Raw genomic sequence first — 17285 nt, 5'->3', positions numbered from 1 at the left:
ATCCACCTGTTGAAACCTTGACAAGGCTTGGTCCAAGCAAGGGGTGGAGGAGATGGAGGAGCTGTTCCTTGCCATGACGGCACTCAAATGATCAAGAGACAGGTGCTGAGGCCGCCCTGAGCGCCGTGTCATGTTGCATTCCTCGCGCTCCATGTTAGACTTCTACTTTTAGCACGGGCAGCCTTGTTGCACGCGGCGCAGCGCAGCATCTTCACAGTAGCACAGTTTGACCCGTGTACGGTACGACGGTGTGCGGTTGTGCGGTACAGAGATCACACACAGATAGATAAGATAAGTTGCCGAGCAGATGGGGTCCACCAGTCCGCCCATCCGCCCATCCGCCCACCCATCCATCCATCAACTGGACAGTCATCATCGTGGATCCACCGTGGCCCGCGCTGGCCCGTGCCTGCTGGCCCTCGGCTTGCCTTTCTGCCTGCCTTCTCCCGGCGTTAGTGCGAACAATTCCAGAACTCAACCTCATCTCATGGCTGGCTGACGTGCCAGCATGACCAGTGGGCATCTGCATCTGCATCTACACCTGCACCTGCATCTGCATGACTGATATCATCAGGGCCACTCTGTACGTCTGCGGCGACGGTGCAGCATCTCGGCGGCCAACCTGGCCGATGACTGTCCCAGAATGGAACGCACTCACCAACAGGCGACCCACAGAGGGGTCCCATTCTGCTCGCCTGCATCTGGCGCAGCTTGGTACCATAATCCTCTGGCTGCGTCTCTTGCGTCAGCAGCGTGCGGCGGGCGGCGGTGGCGGCGATCCATTCGGGGCCTCCTCCCTCACTCCCTGCCCTGAAGGGAGCTCTGGGCCCTGGGCCCTGGGCCCTGGCCCTGGGTCCCCAGGTCCTTGCCTCTGCCGGGCCACACACCCTCTCAGAAACCCCGTTGCTCGCGGATCAGTCGGGGTTGCAATGCGTCTACATAGTATCCTGCCCCCAATGCGAACACCCACGAGGTCAGAAGCATCCACGACACCTCCATGCCCGCATGGGTGACGTTTACTCACCTCCCAGGATGGCTGCTCTGTCCCAGGCCATGAATCCCGACTTCTGGTTCTTAACGGCCGCCTCCCGGATCCGTCAACTCATAGTTCACCAAGTAGGTCTTGAACTAGCACCGCCGTACAGCCAGCCCCCTTTCTGTCGTGTCCTGGCGCACGGCGCGACGGGAACACGGACAGTGCCTAGATAGGCTTCCGCTTCTTGTGTGACTCAACTACCTGTCTTACGTGAGGGACCAGCCAGCCAGCTAATCGCAATCGAGGCAAACCGCCGACCGCAATGGAGAAATTGGGGGGTCTCGGTACTGGTACCCGCAACCGAAGTCGCTCGCCCACGAGGGAGCACTTAGGGGACTTTTGGAGGTCGCACAGTCAGGACTAGCGCCACGGATTGGCGTTATCTGAATCGTGTAATCTTTCCGAGGCCCGTCGAGAGGGCCTCAGGAAGCACTATTGACAGTTGACGACCACGATCCTCTGGGTGGAATCTTCAGCATGTGTGCAATTGAGCCGCCGCGTCTGGTCTGTGTGCGCCATCAGCATCTGGATCCTGTTGAATAAACCAGCGTCACCGAGGCAGCTATGATGCAGATCGAGACACCTCCTTGTCCAGGCTGCAGAACGGGAACAAGGGACTGCCCGTTCAGTCTCCTGCATTCGACCAATGCAACTCGAACAGCTCCCTTGTCCTGATCGACCACCCAAGGCGGAGTTGGTGTGGTCGTGGCTGCGGCGGCACATCCTCGGCGGTGTTGGGTGGTGGGTCCGCTTCTAGACTGCGTTTGACAGCCTTTTTTTTTTTTTCAAAGGCACAAATCCCATTTCTGCTGGCCTGGAATTATCTCGATGTCCATGCGAGTGTCCCCGGCGTCTCGAGGTCATCAGGCTCACACCTCAGTCAGGCCCCAACCTGATTCGGAGAAAAGTGAGAAGCTCGAGGGTCGTCGAGCCGTGGCGTTTTCAAATCAGGCTCGTCTATCAAACCCGTCTGATGGAAGACCCAGTTTGCGATCGGTCGATGATTCGACGATTCACATCGAACCTGGCCAGCCAAACTCCAAGGGCTTCTTAAGTGTCAGCTGGACGGGTCGTTGCGACGCTGTGGAGGCCAATCAGGTGTTCTTCTTCATGACAAACCCATTCACAGAGTTGACCCTGTAGCGCCCGTCTGGACTTGGCCTGCTACGCGCCAGGCTCCATCCTGGTCCTTCACACCCTCCCCCATCTCGTGCGTGCCTTGACTCAAGCTCTTCTTCCACACCCTCTTCGTGGCCCGTAGCGGTGCTGGAGCTCCGTTTGTCGTGCTCCCGCACCTTGGTCCCGCGACCCTGGACCATTACAGCCACTCGACAGCACTTGGGTTTCCACATATGCGAATACTTCAGATACGCGTTTTCTCATATCTGGTAGCTCCTGGCCTGCTTCACAAACAACACCAAAGAAATTAGCAGCTCTCAATTCATCACAACGTGGGATGCTCCAGTGGCCGAGTCCTGGCTGGCAAGGAATCCCCACGTCTAGGCTATCTGATGTTGCATGCGAGGATGGCTGGGTGGAAAAGCCAAAGGCGTCTTCCTCCACCGAGCTTTGCCCTGGGCAGTGCAGAGCATAAGCCGCTCTTGCCTGGTCATCTGTACCGGCCCCCGGCAGGCTTGACATCCATCTCTTGTTGAACTTGCTCTAGCAGGCTGTCCGTCGGCAAAAGTGACGGAAGTGATGGAAACATGGCTCACTGTGCGTCTGTCCATTGCGACATTGGTGAGGAATACCTGCATGCGATATTTGTCGATGCTATACGTGAGCACGGGTCGAGTAATATCTTGGTCAGATCGGTGGGATTCGCGAGGCGAATTTCTGCTGGCCCATTCTTTTTGCCGTCATCGCAACTGAAGTGTATTTGTGCTCCCGCAGTGTACCTTGGGCAGGCCGGTCATGATTACGGACACGCGGGCAGAGCCCTGTGACCACAGGCGCGCTCCGTCCATGTTTGACTTTGTCGCACCGATCTGGAGTGTCTCGGGCATCATACCGACCACTCGCATTCCTGAGCAACAGTCGCAGTGATGGCCGTAGACTACCACATTGTTCGTCATCAGATGCCAAAACATGCCAGTCCCCCCACTCGAGACAAACACGAACAAAGTACTCGTGACGGACGGCAGCAGCAGGGCTCCTGGCGATGGACCACGGGTTTAACAAGCCCCCTTGAAGCACGCCCTTCCTGCGTCGTCAGCGATGGATGCAGCTACGGCTTGGCTCTGGACGTACATGCAGCCCGCGTGCATTCTGGGGGAGGCGAGTGTGCTGGAGGCTTGCCTACCTACCCGTTCTGGTTAGATGCAATCGACGGGTCAGATCTTTTATCGGCATGCCGAGACCTCGGACTCGCTGTCATATCAACGTGCCGCAGGGCAGAGCAGTGAGCGAACAAGGTACTGTGGTAGGTACTAGTAGGCAAGCAGGCAGACAGACGGGTCGTATCATGTTGTGGAAAGCGAATACGCGGCAGGCTTGTGGGCCTTTCCCTCAGGTATCGACGGGAGTATTTCCTGAAATTCGACAGCGACTGACAAGTATTATTACCAGGTAATATCCTGCCGACAAGGGTCAGAAGCATGCCGTCTGTGCCCACGCGAGCTAACGAGCAGCTAACGACCTCGGGAAGTAGCTTGTGACCAGCGAGCCTGCGAGCTTGCATGTACGGAGCAGGGCCTAGGTGCTGTGGCGTCAAACATCGTGCAAGCCGCAGCAAGTTGTTGAAGAAAAGCTGCGGTCCTGATATCATCGATGTCTCAAACCCGAGGTGCCTGGGAATTCCCTGAGCGAAGCACCCAGCTGTCAGGCTGTGCGCTGTATCTCCCGGGCCCTCAGGCCCTCGAGGCAGGACCCATCCTATTAAGGCATGAATTTGGGGAAGTCGAGTCTCGCGTCATGTGTCAACCGCGGTGGGGAAGTTCAGTGATTTCGCAGCTGGAAGATTCCGAACCGGGCGCCTCTGCTGGTGGTTATCTCCGTTCCTGGGATGATCCGGAGACCAGCCAGGCCGCGGCTCGTTATTACCTGCAATCAGCTTGTATTGTAACGGCGATTGGGGTGTGAAAAGAGCTGGCTGGCTGGCTGGCTGGCTGGCTGGGTTCGTGCACAGTAGCATGTCCCGGGTGATGAGCGCCGCACCCCACGGCAGGCGGCACGGCTCCGCACATGGTGCAAATGGATTCCGTGAGACTCGCTCGGGCTGTCGGGGTGTGGTGAGGGGTGTGGGCGGTTGCTGCCAGGGCGCTGGAGAGTTTCGGGAGCAGCGGCAACGAGTGACAAAGGACGGCAGCGCCGTCGCAACGGCCCTGTGGAAGCGAGAGCTCGCCAGACGCCAAAACCGCGAAGCTCCAGGCCTGTGACCCGTGCCCGCCAGGGTACCGCTGCGAGCACAATGCGCCGTCGTGGAGCGCGACAGGCAAAAAGGTGAACGGCGTCTGTGCGGAGCAAGTTCCCTTGTAAAAGCCCGTGTGCTATAGCTACTACTACCTGGGGCTGCTGCTGGGGCTGCTGCTGGGGCTGCTGGCTGGGGCTGCTGCTGGGGCTGCGGTATAGCGTACCGGTATAGCGTACCGTGCCCCCAAAGGTTAAACCCCAGCGAGCCTCTCAGCCTCATATGGGTTCTGGGAGCCAGGGAGCCTGCAGGGAGCCAGGGAGTGTGTGGGCTCTGTAGTCTAGCTCGAAACGATCCGGCGTTAGTCCCATCGGCTGGAACTCGAACTCGCAGGAAGGCAGCTCAGCGTAGCACGGCTTGTGCCGTGCTAATGACTGTACCTGCCGCAGCAGCAACTGATGGGATGGTGATTGGCGGGCAGCGGGCGGCGGGCAGCGGGGGCTGCGACCGAAGTGCTGCTCGGTCGGCGGCCCTCGACGTCAGCTTCAGGAGCTCCACGAGGACACTGGTGCATCGGCGCATCATGTCGGCTGAAGTCTTGAAACGCAGAGCGCAGGATGTGATTGGAAGGGAATCACTGACAAGGGGTGGCTTCTGGATGAGGAAGGCACCTCGCTGCTTTGCAGCATCACTATCAACATCATCAGCAACCGGGCAGCATGGCCAGCATCGGCGAATGCACACCAAGGCACGAGGTAGGGACTCTAGGGCCCCCTGCCCCCTTATTAGGTGCCCGGCCATAGGTCTACTAGCTGCTGACCTGCAGACATGGTGGCTTCGAAAGACGTGGGCGAGCAGGCGAGGTAAATAAATAACCTACCTACCTACAGTACCTACACCCACCTACGGCTAGAGAGTACGTACCCGGGAAAACGTGTCCAGGCAGGCGTACCCGTGCCCGGGCACCACGGAGGACCACAAGACAAGAGCTGACGTGCCCAGGCTTATTTATTACTATTACCAGGTACCTAGCCAGACACCAGACTGGTATTGCACCCCGTAGGTGACGGGGCAGACAGGAGACGGGATACCGTACCATACCGTACCGTACCGTACGGTACCGTACGGCACATCTGCCAAGGACTGTGCTCCAACCCGCACAGAGTGCAGCCTCGCGTGGGCGGCGCTGCTGGACAGGCAGCTAGCTACCCAGCCGTCTCATCTCTTCCTCACCGGTGCATGATCCGACACTGGAACCAGGTCCAGACCACCGTGCCCTGTCACGCCCCGTTTGGCCCGTCCCAATCCGTCGGGGAAGTGGTGACGATGAGCAGGCTGGATGACGGGTGGACGGGCCCAGGGAGTGAACCAAGGTGATAAAAGCCGAGGGGAGGGAGTTTGAAGATTGGGTTATGGGTTCCAGGTGCTGTAGGTCGCGACCAAGACGGACACTGGGGGCCTGGGCATTAGAGCCGTCACATCTCGGAAAGGTTGCCTGCCTACTCCCTGCCTCCTCCTGTCCTGGTGACAGACAGGGTTGGGATGCGCAGGAAGCCCGTCTCGATCGGGCGCCGCTTGGCCTCAAGTGCTGGTCTACCGTATATGTGGTCATCACCAGTAACTTGGACCAGGACGATGATGTACAATCTGCTGTCTGCTGTCTGCTGTCTGCTGTCTGCTGGGCGGAAGGCTCATATATGCGCAAGATATCTACAGGAACAGGAGAGAGCACAGCATATAAACACATGTATGCAATGCACTCTGCACCGTGCCATGTTTGGTGGTGGTGTCTGGCACATGTACGTCTGCGCATGAATATACTGGGCTCGAATAGACCCGGAAATGGAAGTCCAAATCGATGCTCAGCTCATCATCGGCTTGTCCTCCGGCCCGCGCGTACCTAGGCAGGTGGGCTGGTGGGAAAACCGCCATGGGGGTATTTCCCTCATTCATTGCTAGTGTCATCTGCCTCGTCCTGATCTGTTCTGTTCTGCTTGCCTGCTTGCCTGCTTGCCTGCCTGCCTGCCTGCCTCTGTTCCTTCTGACTATTCGCGTGCATGCAGCCGTAAGCATCCCTGCAGGCTTCTTTTCTCATGCCTGCCTCTCGCTGACTGACTGACTGCCTGACTGCCTGACTGCCTGCAGGTCAGCAAGCATAATTATCATCATCATCGCCGTCGGGGGACGTCTGTCTCTTGGGCAAGAACAAACAAAGTCGACCATGAATGATACCCCAGCCTAGGCCTTACAAAACAGGCGCACATGGCCAAGTGATCCGATGTTGCCGCCAAAAGCCCCAGCTCGTGTGCACCCAGCATCCAGTTGCCAGAGCCGGAGCAAATGCAGCAGTGCCGCTTGTAAGGACCGGGTTGATGGTCGCCGCACGGTGCAGTACCAAGCAGCTGGTCCGGCCGGGATCTTGGCTCGAGTCGAGGACGGCAAATCGGGGCTAAGCCCAAAGAGGAAGTAAGTTGGCAGTTGGGCGGGACCACTGGCTGCTTCTGGACTTGTCTGCAGCGGCGGCGCCACCAAATGGCTGGCTGGGTCGCTGGCCGGGTCGCTGGCTGGGCAGCTCATGGGATGGCGACCCTGGGCCCTGGGTATCGGGACATTGCTGCGGTACGGAGTACATTGCAGTTGCTGCCTCGTCCCAAGGTCCGCCACGCGCAGCACGCCCACGGTCTTGCGGGCTGCCTGTGCCTGCTGTCTGTCACGTCCCGCGGTGGTCGGGGGCAGGGCATGATGATCGCCGCCCACCCCGGCCGCCCGCGAGCACCGAGAATCTGGGTTTGCAGCAATTGGATGAAGCCCGGTATCTGTCTTTCAGTCTTTCTGTCCCCGACCATGACCACTGACCACTGGCCAGGCAGGGAACAGTGACGGTGGCTCTCTCGCTCTCGCGCGTCGAGGCCGTCTGAGCCTCCGCAAGCTTCAGCTCTGCTGGGGTGATCCCGAGCTGTGTGGGGTATCACGGACGGAGCGCGCACAGTAGCGCGGTGCAGGACTTCTGGGTACTCTTGAACTCGGGCACCCGGGTACTCTGGTACTCTGATACTCTGACAGTAGTACCTTGCCCGTCGTACCTCCTGTACCGTGCCACCATGCAGTCCCTGCTGCTTCTGCTGCTGCTGCTGCTGCTGCTGCTGCTGCTGCATCATGCATCAGCTTTCACTTCAGGATGGCCTAGACAGGGGCCCCTTTCCCATCCCGTCTGACCATGTACCTGCCAGGCCTCGTCCTGCTCTGCCAGCCTGCACACTCGCACACACACAGGCGCACGCCCGCACACCCCTCTCCCAGGATGCTGGGTAGGGGCACCGCTGCTCGCCCTCCGAGGAAGGAAGGAAGGAAGGAATGAATACTCGCAGTCGAGGTAGGTAGGCATGCAGTGAATAATCGACAGAACCGAGCCGACTGGTTGCTCCATCGGTCCATCCGTCCGTCCTCTCTACATACTGACCCATCTATCACTCTGTCCAGCCTCGACATATACCACTCGGTGCTTGCTGTCCGACAACGATCGCGCGGCTTCCATTTGTCATCTCGCACCCTTCTCTCCTCCCTGTGCCCTGTGCTGGGTCTCGTCGAGCCAGGCAGACCGAGTGAGCCCTCGCCCCGAGTCTCGCCGTACCTCGCAGATTGGGATCTCGAGCCCGGCCATATCCCTCGTCACCCACAACAGTACTGTGCTGCCTGCCTGTCTGTCTGCCTGCCTGCCTGCCTACCTGTCGTGTCGTCGCGACCCGGATGCTCCACTCCATCATCGTCATCCGCTCACACGCATCGACTTAGCACTCGGTAGCCTCACACTCACCCACCTCGGGCTCACACCCTCTGCCAGCTTCTGCGCCACGACAAGGATATTGCCAGTACATCAGAACGCTGTCAACGCCCAAATACCCTGAGAGAGCCCAAGCAGCATCCACCACCCACCAACCCAAAAAGCCTCATCGCCCGTGTCTGGGCCCCCCCTCGACATCTAGAGAGTCACAGCAGTACCCCGTACAGCACCGCGCAGCACACCACGGCACAGCGCATCCACCACTGCCTTCCAAGGTTCGCAGCAGTCTTTTGCTGCCCACCGAACCCCCCCCCTGTGCCACTGCCGAATCCTCGGCTACACAACGCCTGCAGCCTCAACGACCCCCAAGAGCGCACGCACACGCGCACGCGCACGCGGCGCATATCAATCAGACTGCACTGGACGCTTTGGGCGAATCTGTTGCTCCACGCGACTGGAACTGGAGGCGTCGCGGGAGAGGACGCCATCGTGCCCATCGGACCGGTTGTCGACGACAGGGCAGCCCGAGAAAAAGCACGACTCGAATCCAATACGGGCCCTGGGCGCAGGCAGGCCGCCCGTGCCAAAAACGCCCCTCCGATCTCATTAGTAACAGATGCGACTGCTGACTTACCGGCCCCAATATTTTTGATTGCCGCGAGTCCCATCGTCATTCGTCAAGGCTATTTCAAAAGGCTCCGATTTGATCTACCTTTTCTCCTACCAGCTTCGACCCTGTATCCTCATCCTATTCATCCAACGCCTGGCCAAAAGTGCCTCCATACAACACCAGTGCGCAGCCAGCCGCGACGGTCACACATGCGCGCTCTTATACAGGCACATGGTCCACCTCTGATATTGATACTGTCTTGAGTCCTCTTCACCTTGCTGGATTGGGCCCTCCTCCACCACCACAACGGGAAAACGAAGCCACTTTGGTTTGTTCCGCCCTGCAGCCCGCCCCACCAGCTTTCCCGCTCTTCGCGTGGTGGCCCTTGTCGACCGGCCACCTCTACAAAACACACCAAGCGCGCACCCCCCCTTCCTCCCCCCTCCCGCATTCCCTGCTCGCCACCACCCAGGCCAAAACGGGTTCGGGCCATTTTCTACCTCGTCAAACTACCCTGTACTTAACTGGTAGCATTCGGCGTGCAGCAGCCCAGTACCGTGACCCAGCATCGAGGTACCGCTCTCCGGGAAGCGAAGCGAAGGGCCCCCCCTTCCTCTTCCTACGCACCCACGGTCCCCCAGACACGCCCAAGACGGACTGACCAAATCCCCGTTCAGCGGCGCCAGAAGGCAAGCGAGTACCACTTTTCCTCTCTCATTATTCCTCAAGTCGAGAGTCAAGGCACTGGGGTTCGTGCCATCCATTCCAACGATTAGGTACGCACACCCTCGCACGCACAGTCCGGCCTGCCCTGCCCTGCCCTGCCCTGCCCTTGCCCTGCCCCTTGCCCTGCCTGCATCAGATCGCTGTGCACACTCCCCAAGTCAAGCTTCGCAGCCTTTGCATCCACCTCACCTCAACCCTCCAACTATATCAAGACACGTCGTTTCGCCGACCCGTGGACTTGGGTGCCGATACTGTCGCTGCTGCGCTCAATGTACTCCGCACAGCCTAACGCTGCTGACAGTGCGACAATCAATCCTGCTGCTCTCGCATCGTCCGGTAAGTCGCCCGCCACCCTCCCAAGTGTCATACATGAACCATCGCGACCCCTCCCGCTGAGCCGGGGCGCGCCCTGGCCCGCGCTTCTGCTGCGCTTCGCTTCGCTGCCCTGCCTGCGCTGCACTGCGCTGCCCTGTCCCAGCATCGCCGGCCGCCGCAACGCGACCATCGCAATGCATCTCCATCGCATCACCGCCGCAAAAGAGATTGCGCTCCACCCTGACTGCAGATCGATGCGCCGTGCACTGTCTTTTTATCTCGCGTCGCCCTGCGTCGCCGCGTCTTCTTTTGTGTGCTCGTCATTGACCATGGCTCAACGATGCTGATGCGCAGCCTCGCAGACCTGCTCGAACAGAATTCAAGAGGCGTCAAGAGGAGCCGATCGCCGGGCACGTACGAAGCGCGGTCCCCTGCTCCGGCTGGGGATGAAGGTATGTCGTGGTCAATTTTGTGTAGCTGTGTCGGGTCGCCATCGACATGTCTCATGTTACATGATCAGGGCAGTGCGACACGGCGTGAGGACCTCGGGCTGATGGCGTTGTCGCGCAAGCAGATCGAAACCCCAAGAAACGCGTAAAGTCCATGAAATCGAAGCCTTCCGGCTCTATATCAGAAAGTCCTGCCCAGGCGCCCGTTCCGATGCAGCAATCAATCCCGCCCCAGACCCCCCAATCCCAAACTGCGCCTCTCCCGGGACCGCAACCCAGCTACACGCCGTCCCAGGCGTCAGCCTCCTCGCCGCCCAAGCCCACCCCCACCAAGTCGACCTTGAAGGCTTTGCCCACCGTTAGGGACCACACCACGGACCAGCTTGGCCCAGGGGGCGATGAGTACCTACCCCGGGAGATCGACGAGGCGGGGGAGAAGAAGGTCATGCCCAACGGACAGCTACTTGGGGGTCGCGAATATCGCTGCCGGACATTTCTCGTACCGAACCGAGGAGACAAGCTCTTCATGTTGGCGACAGAGTGTGCGAGGGTCCTCGGATACCGCGACTCGTATCTGCTGTTCAACAAGAACCGATCTCTGTTCAAGATTATCGCCAACCAGACCGAGAAGGACGATCTTGTCAGCCAGGAGATTCTCCCCTTCTCGTACAGGTCGAGACAAATAGCGATTGTCACGGCACGAAGTATGTTCCGTCAGTTCGGCAGCCGAGTTATTGTGAACGGCCGGAGAGTCCGAGATGATTACTGGGAGACGAAGGCCAGGAAACAAGGTTTCACCGAGGCCGATCTGGCTGGTGAGAAGAGGCCCGGCGCATCCAAGGCCCGAGAGGCTGCGGCGGCTGCGGAGCAGAGTGCGTCCTTGCTAGGTGGTCCCCAGGGAGAGATCGTGTACAGCAACAACCCAGCGCAGTTTGGCGGTGCTCCGCATCCCCAGCTCATACAACAAGGTATGTTTGACGTGATTCAGTTGGACACGAGAGGGACAAGAGGGCGCAAAGCTAACACCGCCAGAATATCCTGACTCCCGACGGACCGACTACTCGTCCATACTCAAGACTGGGCCTCGGCAGGAGATCACTGGTCCTCCTTACCAGGACAGATCTCAACCAACCGCAATGCCTGAGATCCATGCGCAGGCTCACCATGCCGCCGAGTACAACCGATCGGTCAACCAGCAGCGTGAAATGCGAACCGATTACATGAACAACATGTGGCGGAGGCCTCATGAGCAGCCAGTATCCGCAGCCTTGACACAGCCTGTCAGTGTTGGCACCGCTGACGCCAGCATCCCAACGTCCCGTGCCACGCAGTCGCCTCACGCGACGTCTGCAGGAATGCCACAGCAGCACTCCGGGCTGGTCCCAAGCCAGAGTCCTCAGCTCATGATGACCGCGCCGCCGTACTCGAACCCGATCCAGGCCCAAAACCCCATAAGTCAGTCATCGACGATGAGAGGTATGGCCCAAGTTCCAAGCCAGCCGCAATCAAAGCCAACCAGCTTGCCTTCAGGGTCCACCGGCAGCATGCCGCAGACAGCTCAGGGCTATGGTTACCAACCTTCAAGCCAGATGTGGCCACCCACGCCGCAAACGCCCCAGTACGGGTATACCCACAACCAGCAGGCCCAGCAGTCCCCTCACCCCCCACAGAGCTCTACGTCACAGATGCGCCACTCGAGCACCTCGGGCTCGGTGCAGCAAGGCGGGATGCCATATTCTGGCATGCCGGGAATGGCACAGGGCTATCCTGCCCCGTCGCCGTATGACCATCAAACCCCGCGGCAATACATGCATCAAGGTTCAACCCCCTCACCGGCTGTCACGCAGGCCTGGTCAGGGCAGCAGCAGCAGCCACAGCAGTGGTGGACGCAACAACCTCAGTAAGCGGGGAAGAGCTACGCAGGACACTCTATGAGCGACCAGGCGATTACTATGAAGATGAGGAGTTGGGAAGAACGGGCAAAAACGCAGACACAGACACAGACACAATTTGGCCCTTGCCCTGGAACCTTTGGTTGTCATCCCCGCGCCTACCCTCTAGCTGCCCAAGTGGCTGAGGGCGCTCCGGCGAGACCATCTGCGGTATCGCTTGTCAGTTCCGCATATCCCCACCACCAATGCGAACCCGGACCGCAAACGAAGCTACGGCCTACCTTGACCTTGAAACGCCTTGGATGTTGAAATGAGATACGCATCCGACAATAATCCTTCACGAACGACTACTTTTTGAGTGTACATACGGTCTGGTCTTGTCATCAATATGGGCGGAGGAGGCAGAATGCTTGGCACGCGTCAAATTCTAAACGGGCCCCGACCGTCTTGTCAACTTCATGGCCCCAGCTCCTTTTGGTTACGTACAGTTTGAGCGATCCATACAGCGTGCATTTGGATTCGCTTCATTGAAGATATACATGATTGATTTGTGGAAGCCACTTACATTTGGAACCGGGGGGCTTGTGGTTTTTCCAATGGTGCGGATGATTCGCGCAGACCTGAGTCTGCGGGTCGCTGGTTGTGCTGATACCCTACTCTCGTGTGGCGTGGTCAGGCTTGTGTTGTCCGGCGGTATACCTGGTTTGTTTCGTGGTCAGATGACAATTTTTCTTTTCCAGCAGTATTCCTAGCTCTTCGGGCTTTTGGCAGTCGGATATCCTTGGGCCTTGCGGTTACCCCCCTGATTTCGCATACAACGCGGCGGCATTGTGGGATGCTCCACTTCCATTCGAACTTTTCTACCATCGTTTTATTTTCCCCTCGATGTGTTGATACCCGGCCTATTGGGCTTCGTGTTTACATGTCGAGATCGCAGGTCTTGGACGGCTACATTCTAAGCATCGGAGGAGTTCATTTGTCACGCAGTTTCTTCCTGCCGATTCTCTTGAACTTATTGTGTTAGTACACGCGCTTTATTCGTCGACTGGCAGGCAGTATTGCCTCGAGCGATCTCACTGGGTGGGAGAGGCTGGGCATTGCTGTTGTTATTTGAGTCTTGGTTCTCGAGTTGGGTCACCTGTTTCTGCCTAGTGTCACCTCAGATGTTAAACCATGGCATGGGCACACGGGTGGGGAGAAGGCCCTTCTATTCTGGCTACCGCCCTTGCTTCAGTCTCTCAAGGACGACTGCGCGTCAGGCGTCGCAAGGAGGACGGCAGTCTTGCTTTAATATACTTTGTCCAATTTTGCTTCTCTTCATCTGCGCCACCGCCAATCGTCGCCCCTCCCGTGGTCCAAAGTGCGTGTCACTTGCGGCGAAATAAATGATCCAACTACAGCAACCGTGGTACGTGGAATCAGTGATGATCGCGAAAGGTTCAGCTCCTGCCTGGATCGAAGCCACGGCCTTGGCATCCAAGAGCAGCAGACACGGGGTGGAAGCGAAGAAGAATAGAGAGAAGAATGCCACGATCCAAGGTTCACAAAGGTATCAACTAGACGGACTGCATTGTATCGAGTGTCGCGTAAGATGGCCGGAGGCCCATCATTTGTATTCCGCGCACATGCCTGCGGGCCTTTCCAGGAGCCTTTGATCGCCCAACCCATCAGCCAGCCAGCCAGCCAGCCAGCCAGCCCTGCCAAACTAGGAGTTTCGAACGCAACCTGGCCCCACAGGTGATCTAGATGGCCAGTGAGAGGCGCCGCACCCTGTGGCAAATTTGGATTTGATTGATCCATGACCAGCTGGACGGTCTTCGATGGCAGTGACGCCTCACACCTTCTTTTGCACAAGGTTTGCCCCAGGTATTGACGCCTTTGATCCAGGGTGCGTGACTGGTGACATTATCGGGCCTAATTAGTCGCTGTTGTTCCCGTCGTCCAGAGCCTCGTCCTCGTCCGGCCTGCCCTGCCGCTCTTCCAGATCGTCGCCCTCATTGTCGCCGTCCTCCTCTTCGTCCTCTTCGTCCTCCTCATCTGCCTCCTCGTCCTCCTCGTCCTCGGCCCCGTCCTCGTCGGGCACACTCTCCGGGTCGCTGGCGTCCGCGACCTCCTCGTCGACGTCCATCTGGTCGCCGTTGTTGGCGCCATCTGTCCTCGCCTTCTTGGCTCGCGGCTGGCCGGCCCCTCCTCCTGACCCTGTTGCGCTCGTATCCGCGACTGAGTTCATGGTCGTGTCGGCGCCGCCCATGGTCGTGTCGGCGTCGGCGCCTGCCGTCGACGCATCTGCGCCATCCTCGCCGGGCCCCTTGGTAGCCTTCTTGGCCGCCGCCACCTTCTTACGGTAGGTTGACCGCTTGCTGGTCTGAACCTCGTTGAATTCTGCAAGCAAGGGTGCGAAATGTCAGTGGATTCTTTGTATCCTTTCCGGCGTGCAAATGTTTTTTTTTTTTGGGGGGGGGGGTCTCTTGCGCACTTGCAAACTCGGCTTCTACGCGCTCGCGCATGAAACCGAACTCGATGTCATCCAGAGCCCTGAAAACGTCGGCGGGCATGACGGTCTTTTTGTTCTGCAGCGTCGTAACCTCGTTGGCCCTGTAGTGCAGAAGCAGGTTGTGTCAGTTCCGCCCGTGGGCACTCCCGGAACGGGGAACGGGTGATAGAGAGGAGCGTACGCATTCGCTAGGTGGTTGATAAAGACGGTCGCGCTCTTGGTCATGGCGAGTATGGCATTGGCCTGGATCTGGGTGTTTGGGGGCAGGACGCCCTTGGCCAGACGAGTGATTATGGACTTTGGTAGTTGCAGCTCCTAGGCACAGACGTGATGTCAGCATATGGACCTCTCGTACTTGGGGTCAACAGCCTGACTGCCAGGCCGCACTGCCGTACCTCAATGGGGATGGTGATGGCCTCCTTAGGATGGCCACCACCACCCGTCTTCTTCTCCTCGGTGTTGCTCTTCTCAGACGGCGTGGATTGTGAAGGGTCCGCGTGGGCCGCCACGGCCGACGACGAGTTAGGCCTCAGCGGGTGCAGGGCCTCGGGCGTCTGGGCGAGGCCCGGGGGCGGCAGGCTCGGGGGCGGCATGGAGGTGTCCATGGAGGGCTTTGCGAGCCCCGGGGACGGTGTGGGGACGGCGGTCGAGGCGGCGGGGGAGTCGTCCGTGAGGACGAAGCGCGCTGTTGAGGATGAAGCGTCGCTCTTGCGAGAGGCGTCGCCCTTGCGAGAGGCGTCGCTCTTACGCGACGACATGGCACGTTATCGACTGGTTGTTGTCCTTTGTTGCGGCGAGTCCAAGTGGAGGAGGAGGTGGTCGAGGTGGGGCGCGACGGGACAGTAGTGCCTGGGGTGTGTGTCGGTCGGGGTTGTGAGATATTAGCAATTGTTGGCTTGTGAAGTCGTGATGCGGATACGATATGTTTGCCAGTCGGTCTGGGCTGGCTGGCTGGCTGGGGCTGCTGTCGTCGTGGTCGTCTAACATAATAGTGGATAAGCGGTGCCGACCAAGGGGAATTTTGTGACGCGCCTTCCCACGCGTAGAGTGCCCCCAAAAGCACGGGTCAGCTACAGGCTCTTGCTCATACACCCCACAGGGAACCACCCACCTGCCGATCTACTATTACATCAGGTAGTATGTACTGTATGTACTGTATGTACACTTCTACCGGGTCACTTCTTTGTGCCACTCTATTTTAGGCACGGAACACCATGTCTTGTCATTCCCCAAGAAGCAGACTTCTGCCGACACTTTCCCCCCGTGCAGAGCTGGGCATTCGATGCATGCTCATGATATCGACCGGTAAGATCAATGTATTCGGCGCGACGTGAATGCTAAATCTGACTGCCGGCACATAGCAGGTGCAGCGGGTGCAGAGCTGACTCGGCCTCCCACGCGTGATTGAACGGAGTCAAACAAAGCAGACGGCTGACTCGGCAGCTGCAGAAGGCATCGTGAGCAATACCACATGAAGCCCACATGAAGCAAGTCCTTGAGATGCGTCTGCCTGCCCGCGCCACACCAGTCCCAGTCACATGCTATGCTCCTCATACTCCTGGCGTTTTAGTGCCAGAGTGCTCACTTGGTGACGAGTTGCGAGGCTGGTTGACGGGCTCACCTGTCAGACAGGGGGGCAGGGGGGAGGTTGTGGAGGCACATTGGCACAGTAGACTTCACCACCATCCCTGTCTCGCCCGTTCCAACGCCAGGAGAAAAAGACACAGCCATACCCAGTTCTGCCAGTCCACACACGGGCCAGACGGGCTGCGATATCACCTCATCTTGTCGTAACCCAATCCCGGAGCCCACAGACCTCCGGCTGTCCGCTGATCACATAGGCGCCCGTGCCCCCTGTGCCCGTGCCCATTACGTCGCCTGGCATATGGGGCTTCGTGTGTGTGTGTACATGATAGTCCTCTGCGGACAGACTGACGCTTACTATCATCACAGTCATCAATAACGCACGGCCTCTGCCAGGCACCACACAGAGGGCCGGCTTGGTTCAGTGGCGCACCCGCTCACCGTTGCTTCCCTCTGGTGCACTGCAGACTGGCTAGTCAAAAGAGCCGCAACAATCGCGTGGTTGAGATGCGAGAGACCATTTCGGACGGGATGGCCCGGCAGCTCGCCGTCAAAGTGCTAGAGCTCGGGAGTGGCCACGGCTCGACCAGCGCTGCGGGATAAGCACAGGCATCCTCAATCTACTGCGAGGAAAGCTTAACCCTCCGCCCGAGATCGACAGACGTCGACCGGTCGCTGCCGTGATACTACTAATGGTTGCTTGGGAATGACGTCTAGACAGGGTTTGGCTCGCCGGTTTGACCCAGGTACCGATGCATGTCTTGTGTCCATTCTGAGAGGATCGCTAATCTCGTTGTTGGGGGGTTGCTAGCTTGCTTTCTCCTAATTGAGAAGGATACGCTGAAACGAGTGTTGTTCGATGTAGATGATATTCAAGAAGAAAAAAAAGCCATACTGCCTAAAGTTAGGAGAGCAAACAGCATCATAAAAGCAACAAGGCCTGTCTGTCTGGAGGCCTGCCAAACACCGGTAGACAGAAACCGAGCTCTCATCGTTGCGCCTCGCATTGGCCCTCAGATCTGGGGTATATCCTCCGTAATGTGTGTCAT

At 58.6% G+C, this 17285-nt stretch overlaps 2 protein-coding genes across 2 annotated transcripts; one reads left to right on the top strand and one right to left on the bottom strand.

The window, feature by feature from the left end:
• Positions 1 to 9529: 9529 nt before the first annotated feature.
• Positions 9530 to 13850, top strand: KVR01_005573 (uncharacterized protein). The gene is made up of 4 exons (XM_044794213.1): positions 9530 to 9838; positions 10180 to 10269; positions 10392 to 11234; positions 11299 to 13850. The coding sequence occupies exons 1-4, from the start codon at positions 9772 to 9774 to the stop codon at positions 12168 to 12170; spliced, it is 1872 nt and encodes a 623-aa protein (XP_044646018.1). The 5' UTR covers positions 9530 to 9771; the 3' UTR covers positions 12171 to 13850.
• Positions 13455 to 15649, bottom strand: KVR01_005042 (uncharacterized protein). The gene is made up of 4 exons (XM_044789296.1): positions 15048 to 15649; positions 14834 to 14967; positions 14635 to 14753; positions 13455 to 14540 (listed from the first exon to the last, which is right to left on the bottom strand). The coding sequence occupies exons 1-4, from the start codon at positions 15408 to 15410 to the stop codon at positions 14077 to 14079; spliced, it is 1080 nt and encodes a 359-aa protein (XP_044645487.1). The 5' UTR covers positions 15411 to 15649; the 3' UTR covers positions 13455 to 14076.
• Between the last annotated feature and the right edge of the window lie 1636 nt (positions 15650 to 17285).

This window comes from Diaporthe batatas (assembly GCF_019321695.1).
Source record: "Diaporthe batatas strain CRI 302-4 chromosome Unknown Contig00005, whole genome shotgun sequence".
NCBI classification, from domain to species: Eukaryota; Fungi; Ascomycota; class Sordariomycetes; order Diaporthales; family Diaporthaceae; genus Diaporthe; species Diaporthe batatas.
Note: the sequence above shows the minus strand (reverse complement) of the source record. Positions and strands in the feature narration are given on the sequence as shown.